Source organism: Leptonychotes weddellii, chromosome 4 (assembly GCF_054177405.1).
Source record: "Leptonychotes weddellii isolate Sample4059 chromosome 4, ASM5417740v2, whole genome shotgun sequence".
Classification (NCBI taxonomy): Eukaryota; Metazoa; Chordata; class Mammalia; order Carnivora; family Phocidae; genus Leptonychotes; species Leptonychotes weddellii.
The window spans coordinates 89,468,174-89,476,811 of NC_138372.1; the positions used below are offsets into that span (position 1 = coordinate 89,468,174).

The following is an 8,638-nucleotide window of genomic DNA, read 5'->3' on the forward strand; positions in this document are numbered from 1 at the left end:
AAAACATTAGCAGCTTATTTAAAAGGGAGACATACACTTGCCATATGACTCACCTTTACCCAAGGGAAGCAGGAACACAGATGTACACAAAGACTTTGATGCAAATGTTCATAGTAGCTTTATTAATAATAGCCCAAAACTGGAAGGAACCCAAATATCCATCGGCTGAGGAATGGATAAACAAATTGTGACATATTCGTACGATGAAATATTGCTCAACAACAACAAAAGGATTGAACTGTGACCTGCTGATAACCCACAATAACATGGATAAATTTCAAAAGCATTCATGCTAACTAAAAGAAGCCAGAGACAAAAGTCTACAAACTGAATTATATCATTCATGTGAAATTTTGGAAATGGTGAAACTATAGTGACAGAACTTTGTGCATACATGGTATTTTTCTTTAAAAAAGGGGGGGGGGAAGCAAATGAATGGTAGGTTTTTTTGACCACCTGTGTATCACAGCAGAGGGCATACTGCTGTATTAAAAGTGCATGAGAAATCAAAAATTTGCCATAATCACCCAGTGAATGAAGTAGTTGATTAAGTTGAATTTTTACTATTTGGGGTCAGTGAAATGTGACTATAACATACTGAGATTTTTTGTTCTGGCACCCTCAGATGGGCTCTGAGAAAACTTCTAGATAGCTAGTACCAAAAATGATGTCCTTACAGCTTCATCATTGGAATCAACTTATAACCTCTTGAATTTAGTCCTTTAAGGGTACAAGTGTTTTGAGAATGATCTTTTTTTTCCCCTCAAAGATAATTGAGTTTAGTTTTCCTTTTTTTTTTTTAAGATTTTAGTTTATTTATTTATTTATTCATATGACGGGGGGCAGAGCACAAGAAGGCAGAGCGGCAGGCAGAGGAAGAGAGCACAGATTGGCGAGGTGGGGGGCAGAGGGAGAAGCAGACTCCCCACTGAGCAGAGAACCTGAAACAGGGCTGAATCCCAGGACCCTGGGATTATGACCTAAGCCGAAGGCAGACCCTCAACCTAATGAGCCACCCAGGCGCCCCTAGTTTTCCTTTTTAAATTACTTTTTTTTTTAAACAGTCACTTCGGACTTTTGCTGGTAATAGCCAGTAATATCTGATTTAATTTTCAGATAAAGAGCCAAAGTCAGGAATCAAAGGAACCAGCCCAGTGGCTGCAAAGCACTCCTGAACATTGACTCAGGATGACCAACAGCCCAACAGCTCCCCAGGCAGGAGCCCCAGAAAGGATAAGAAATAATTTTCTAATAAACAGAACTGTCTGAATTGACATGGACTACTTGGGGATAGGTGAATTCCACAAGGTTCAAGTGGTGACTGCAGACTCCATTGTCAGGAATGCAGGGGAGAAGTTTCAAGCATCTGATGAGGTGTTAGGCCGATGGGAGTGCTCTGTGGGTACACGGCTGGAGCCTCGCTCCCGAAAGGGCTTCCAGCTGGAACCGTCCTGAGCTTCACGTGAAAGGCTTCTTCCAGCTTTGGATCTTGTGGATGTTTGGATAAAAGCCTTCTGTGGCATGCCATTTGAATTCAGTTTTCAGGACAGCAATCCCCTAACCTGTTGTTAAAGATGTTATAGAGCGTCACTATACAGTTCTGAAAGATACCATCCTGTACGGGTTGAAAACAGCCCCAGAGATCATCTACAGTAAAGCAAATGTGCATATTCCTGTTTGCTTCGAGGCTACCGAATACCTTTTCCTGACACACCGAGTTTTCTGGAAAATAATTGAAGAATTGCCCTTGTTATTGGTTTAATGGAAGAGATTGCTAGATCTCAAGTGCAGACATATATCTTGGGGTAAACGCCGAAAGGCAGAGTTCTTTTTCCGGAAGCACTCATGGCTTAAAATAATATATTCAGTACTTAAAAGAGCTAGCATCTTCTTCCAAATAGCCTGGCAGAAGAGGAGAAAGCCCCAGTTGGTCGGGTTTGGCAGTGCCTGGGCCACTGTGTTTGGGACACCATCTTTAAAGTAGAAGAAGATTCATTTCATAGTCAAGCAGGGAAGGTGAAGCATACTTTAGGATGGAGTATTTAAATGCCCCCCTCCTTAGAAGTTGAGAGAGCATTAACACCGATTCTTTTCACGAAATTAATCCCTATTGTAGTCCTTCTACTTATTTGTTCAACAAATATTTAGCAAGCACCACGGAGGATTGTCCTGTGGGAGATGGTGTGAGGGGCACAGATACAAACGGGATACCAGCCTTAGCCTGAAGTAACTCGAAATGTATTTGGGGCAGACAAGATAGAAAAGGAAGCAGCTCCAGGAGTGTGTCTGAAGCATGCCAGTTGAATGGATTAGGGAATAGGCACAGTGGAGGTCAAAGGAAGGAAAGGATATTGCTTTTGAGTTATTTAAGGGAAGAGTGGTTTCTATGAGCTAAGCAAGTAGCCGCAAGGAAGGGAACAAGCGTATTCTATTTGGCAGAAATGTCAAGGAGAATGAGAGGCAATTGCTTTGGCGATTAGGATCTCGCTGTTGACCTTCAAGAGTAGGACTTTGAGGAGAACATGCTATCGGAAGCCAGATTGTAGTGAGCTACAGGGCAGGTGTATTTGGGGAAATGGAGGATTGGTCCCTCATTGAAGATATCTGCTAGTCAAGGGGGAAAGTACCACAGAGTCAATGAGATTTTTTTCCTTAGAAGGAGAAATTATTATTTTGAAAGCAGAGTCGAGTGGGTTATTGAAGGGAGAGGTTAAATATGTTTGAAAGGGAGTAATTGCATTGCAAGATCCCAGGGAGAAAAATGTTAATAAAGGAAAGAACCACGGGATAATTGATAGTATTTTTGATAGGGAAATGAACTGCCATAATCTGTATTTTTGCATTTTATGTAAAGACATAACATTAAGAAACTGAAATATCATTAGTGCTTAGTAGTTCAAGTAAGAAGTTGGGCAGGAAGAAAGATTAAAAGTAGTTCCATATTTAGAGTCTCGTTCTTTAAAGAACATTAATGATTTATACCCTCTGGTAGTCATTTAGCGGGATTATTCCTTATCTTCCAATGGAACACTAAGAAACGCACACTGAAGAGAGTCGTTTTCCTGGACCTCCCCTCTGCCTCTTACATCCGTCAGACTTACTGCCCGAACGCGCCAGAGCTTGTCATGCTAACCACCATTTCACATCACTGGTTGTTGAATGAGGTTGGGAAGGAGAAGCCCCATGGTGGATGAGACTTACCATCCCCCTGAAGCTTGCTTTACTACAGGACAGTTTTCCAAGAGCTCTGTCACTGAGGAGGAAGCGAGTTTAATCACCCACAATGACCACCACTGTGGAAGATGTTGGAGGGCTAGCCAAGACACCGGGAGAATATTTGTGTGGGTGCATTGTGTGTGCTCACTGAACCTTCTGAATGTGTATTCCATGACACTACCTCCTCACCATTTGAGATCACTGTTCATGCCTCTGGCTCCTTCAGAATTCAGTGAGTCATTTAAAGGTGTTTTTCTCCCTAAAGGACCTCACAGTGTTACCCTTGTCCTCCTCAGACACAGGTGTGTTTGCCGTGGTGAACAGCCATTCCTTGTCTCTGCTCGGGAAGCTGACGATCAGCGCGGCCTTTAACGTGGTGTACATCTACACCTCTGAGCTGTACCCCACAGTCATCAGGTGCGCCTCACACATCCTGCATGTTTTGCTGTAGACGCTTGCAGCGGCAGAGGGATGGTTCTCGTTTCACCGGGACCATAGTTAGTGTGGGCCAGCAACGATTCAGCAAGCAGTCCTAAGCCCAGAAACTGCCTGTGTAGACCACACTCGGCCCACTTGGCTGAGGAAAACGTAGCTGTATTTTGGGCTGAACTCCCTTGTGTAAATCATGAGGGAAGTCCTCTACACTGAACACATGCCATCACCCAAAGAGTGCTCGGATGCCATCTTGATTTCAGCGGATTGGATTTATTCAGTCACCCATCCTGTGTCAGGCACATGTCAGGCAAGGGGACTAGGTCCCTGTTCTCACAGGACCTACATTTTCATTCAGAATATACACATTGTTAAAAAGATAATTACACTTAGAAGTGATGATGAGGTTTCCATATTAGTTGTTAAATGTGGTTTCTAATGAGGAGGACATGCTCCTATCAAAAAGAACATACTCTGAAGTTTCCCCTCATAAAATAAGTCTGAAAACAAGATGGGAAGGGCAGGGATGTAGTTCAGTCTTCTTAGAACTGCCTCTGAGGGCCGGGCAGGAGCTCCCTGGCTCAGCACTTCCCCAGGCTTTTCAGAGATCATTCCAAATGTTTCCCTCATCCGTGCAAACTGAATGATTCTTTCTGCCTATTAATTTTAAGTCCCTTTTCCTCCAGTTTTTCCCAGGCTGTCTGTGATTGGCTGGTCATTTCCTAATTATTCCTCTGACCTGTTTTCTCTGGCTGCGAGCTGTGATGCTAGGATGACCATTTTGCCATTGCTAACAATTAGGCTGGGGTGAGAGGACGCTGCGTGGCCACCCCACCTCACCCCACCTGTAACCGCTCTCATTCCCGCCCCCTCTCACCTCTTGCATGTCCATACTCCTCACGAAGGTCACGTTCCTGGTCTCCTGAGAATATGTGCTCAATTCCTAGTCATACGCCTGACCCTTGAATCATCAATTTGTTGAATTTAAATAAATGGGCAGACTTCTCAGATCATAAAGGCCTGGCTCTTCGTGGGTATATCAATTCATAGGAAACCTCACACAAAAACCCGTAAGAACATTTGACAAGAAACATTCGCATGGTCATTTCTACAACCGTCCTCTATAATAACTGCACTGTCCAGTATGGGAGTTACTAGCCTCATGTGGCTATTTAAATTTAAACTAATTAAAATGAAGCAAATGAAAAACCCAGTTCCTCGTTCTCACTAGCCCCATTTCGAGTGCTAATAGCTGTCTAGAGGCTTCCATATTGGACAGTGCGGTTATAGGACATTTCCAGGAGCTCAGAATGTTCTAGCAGGCAGCACTGCTCGTGCTTCCTCCACCTTGGGATTTATTATTACAGGCCCATTGTCCCACAGGGTCTTTACACTCCTCCCCTCCCCCGCCCCTGCCAGAACTTACTGATTTTTTCCCCCCTTTTTATGCCTTTCAGGAACGTTGGGCTTGGAACTTGTTCTATGTTCTCCCGAGTTGGTGGGATTATTGCCCCCTTCATTCCCTCACTGGTTGGTTTGTACCTCCTAGTTTTGTTTTTCTGGATTCTCTGCTTTGGAAATGCTTGTGCCTTTGAGTAGAAGGTGGTAATGAACAGTTGCCACTTAAGATCAGCCTGCCCCGCATGGGAACCTTGTATCTTTTAGATTACATATCCCTCAGGGCAGATGGGCTTGGACCCAGGATGCTCTTACCCCCGAGGCTCCGCGTGTTTGCTTATCTGCATTCACTGGAGAGTTAGCTAATGCCAGTGTGCCCCTTCCTATCTCCATTCATCAGTTAGCCAGTCAGTGAATATTTATTAAGCTTCTGCAGTGTGCTGGGCTCCGTGTTGAGCACTTCAACACATATCATCTCGAGTAAGCGTCACAAGAACCATGTGAAGCGGGCATGGTTGTTGCCCTCTATTAAAGATGAGAAATCAGCAGAAGCAGGTTAGGTAACTTGCCCAAAGGCACACCACTTACGCAAGAAAATTAGAAGAGAAACATGCCTAGCAGTGTGTCTATTAAAAGTTTTTAGCGTTTCCTAAATGTCGTAGTCAAAAGAAAGGGGGTAGACCTAATGGCAGCCCTGAAAATCCTTCCAGTCTTGAAATGTTCCAGTTCTGTGACGGATTAATCCCTGGAGCCCCTGCTCATGTCTCTGCTGAGCAGACCTATTGCCCTCCCAGCCAGCACTCAACGAGGGGTGCCTGGATGTGCTGTGTAGACAACTGTTCTCCCCACTAGCGATACACCCAGGGGGTTCCCACAGGACCAGCCAGGAGGGTCCTTGGCTTCACGCAGCATGGAAATCAAATGTGAGCCAGCAGGAGGTGAAAGTTTATTGAAGATCTAGAGAGAGCAGATACAGATGGAGTGACTGTCTGGGAGACTCAGAAAGGAAAGGAAGGAGTCTCATCTTTGTCCATGGGGTTGGGAGTGGTCTGGTGTATGTGTCCTCTCAGGCATCCAGGCATCCAGGAACCGGTTAGGACAAAGACAAGGGCCCCGGTGTTATTCCTTGGAGCCAAGGTGTCTTGGCGTGGAGATGTCTAGAATGTCTCCAGTGGTCTGGAATGCGCATATGATAGCTTCACCTGGTTATTGTCACCTGGTCCTTCCTTAGATGTTATCTATTCTAGAGAAATCATTAAGTCCTGGCCTCTTACAAGAAGGACCTCTATGCGATTTGCATTACAAAGCATGTGTAAAGTGGGCTGGGAGTGCAAGTTCTAGCAAGAGGAGAAGCAGGAAAAGCAGCAAAGGGAAAACCAGCTTTTTCTCTCATAGCATCCCTTTGATTTCCCTGTCTCACTAGTACAGGAGGATGTCTCTGAAATACCACTGTGGCCTTTTCTTTCTTTCTTTCTTTTTCTTTCTTTCTTCTTTCCTCCCTTCCTTCCTTCCTTCCTTCCTTCCTTCCTTCCTTCCTTCCTTCCTTCCTTCCTTCCTTCCCCCTTCCTTTCCTTTCTTTTCCTTCCTTTTCTTCCTTCCTTCCTTCCTTCCGTCCGTCCGTCCGTCCGTCTTTGACTTGCAGTATACTTCCTTTTCATGAGTATCTCTTTCCATGTTTCGTGCTTAATTTTACACTATAAGACCATTTCTCTAATATAAATTAGTTCCATTCTGCAAAGTGTGTGGACATTAGGGGTTTATCTCTAAAGATCTCCGAATCTGGATGGCTCTCCTAGAACATTAGAATACCTAGCACTGTGCCTCTATTCCTGCTCAGTTGAGAAGAGATGAGAGTGTTGTGTCCCCCTTGATCCAGCAGCACACCCACAGTGTTGGACTTGTGTTTGCATGTGGGCTCCAGAAGTGAGATTCTCCCCTCCCACCTCCATCTCTCGCCCCACTTTGTCCATCATCTTTTTACTTCTGAAAAATCAGGCAGAGGATATCCTAACTAGTAGTGGTCCTATCCACACAATTTGGAAGTCCCAAAGAGAAAAGCATAAAGCTAAGCAACTCCTATACAGGAACTCAAGAATGTTGATCAGCTCAGAAAGGCCCCAGAGTAACACCCCAGTGGCTCGAGAGCAACACAGTTTTCTGTGTCATTATCTTTGAGCCAGTTTGTTTTTCAAGAAACTGTAACTAAATTTTCCTGAGAATGTCTGTCGGATCTCTGAAGCAAAGCTGTATCACCGTGTTCAGGTAGTTTCCAAATCACACGGATGTCCTAGGGTTCTTTAGGGTTTTCTTTTTCTTTTTGGGGTGTTCGTAACTTTAACCCCGTCCTCCGGGCATGTTGCTGAAGCGGGAGAGTGAGGTTCTTGTCTCACGGAGTTGAATGAATCTCCCGGACAAAGGAGAGTGAGGAAAGGGATAGAGTTTTTATTAAGCAAGGATACAATAAAAAAGCTCTCAGCAGTGAGAGGGGCCCCAACAGGATTGCCCCTGAGGGCTTTTAGGATTGGTCTTTTATTGAAAGCTAACCAGGGAACTTAAATCTTTTTAATTTCTCTACTGATAGCACTTTTGTGTAAGGACTAGTGATAACATCTTTAATGGCTTACTTTTTTTAGGGTCTGGTTATTCTCTGTTGGTCCCAGGTGACTGTCATAAAAAAAGACCCCCCTCCTCCGACACCTAGGGCAGGGTGGTCCGGTGTGTTCCCTTATCTCTGGTTTCCTTACACCTCCACATTTTGGGGATTTCTGTGAGCCTGATCACGGGAGCCCCCTCCTTATCTCTCCCTACTAGCCCTGCCTGTCCCTCACTCAGTGCTAAGTGAATCAGCGAGCATACTGATTGGCTGATTCCAGTGTGGAGAACTTGAAAGTTTATGGTGAGCGAGTATTTGGGGTGTCTCCCAAGCGAAGAGTATGTGGAGATACCTGTGTTCTAAGCGAGTTGCCTGCCGTGAAAGCAGTACCCACCCCCCTGCTTCTGATCCGATCCACATACCTCTGCCACCTCTCTGTGTACTCGCTCCCGCTTCTGCGTGCCTGAGCAACCACTCCATGATTTTCCAGGGTAACTCTCCATGGGGAAGGAAGTGGCTTATTGTGTATGCTAGTGGGAATAGTAAACATGGCCATGCCTCGGTCATAAGACTGCTGATGTCACGTGCTGGGAAATGGATACCGAGTTTTTGTATGTTTTTGTTCTACTCCCTGCCCCCACAGAGATACGTGCAGTGGTCTTTACCCTTCATTGTCTTTGGAGCCACCGGCCTGACTTCGGGCCTCCTGAGTTTATTATTGCCGGAAACCCTTAACAGCCCATTGCTAGAGACATTTTCCGACCTTCAGGTGTATTCATATCGGAGGCTGGGGGAGGAAGCATTATCTTTACAGACCTTGGATCCGCCACAGGTATGGCATAGTCTTCATAGTCTTCTTTTTCTTTTTTTAAGATTTTATTTATGGGCGCCTGGGTGGCTCAGTTGGTTGAGCGACTGCCTTCGGCTCAGGTCATGATCCTGGAGTCCCGGGATCGAGTCCCCCATCGGGCTCCCTGCTCGGCAGGGAGTCTGCTTCTC

General features: G+C 45.2%; 1 protein-coding gene and 1 long non-coding RNA gene across 2 annotated transcripts in view; one reads left to right on the top strand and one right to left on the bottom strand.

The window, feature by feature from the left end:
* Positions 1–8,576, top strand: part of SLC22A15 (solute carrier family 22 member 15) — a 61,213-nt gene extending 52,637 nt beyond the window's left edge. Inside the window, exons 7-9 of the mRNA XM_081816795.1 lie at positions 3,513–3,633; positions 5,106–5,178; positions 8,283–8,576. Coding sequence (XP_081672921.1) covers positions 3,513–3,633; positions 5,106–5,178; positions 8,283–8,576 — 488 coding nt within the window. The remainder of the gene's footprint in view (positions 1–3,512; positions 3,634–5,105; positions 5,179–8,282) is intronic.
* The window catches only part of LOC115943959 (uncharacterized), a 1,191,882-nt gene that overhangs the window by 746,265 nt on the left and 436,979 nt on the right, over positions 1–8,638 (bottom strand). The window lies entirely within an intron of this gene.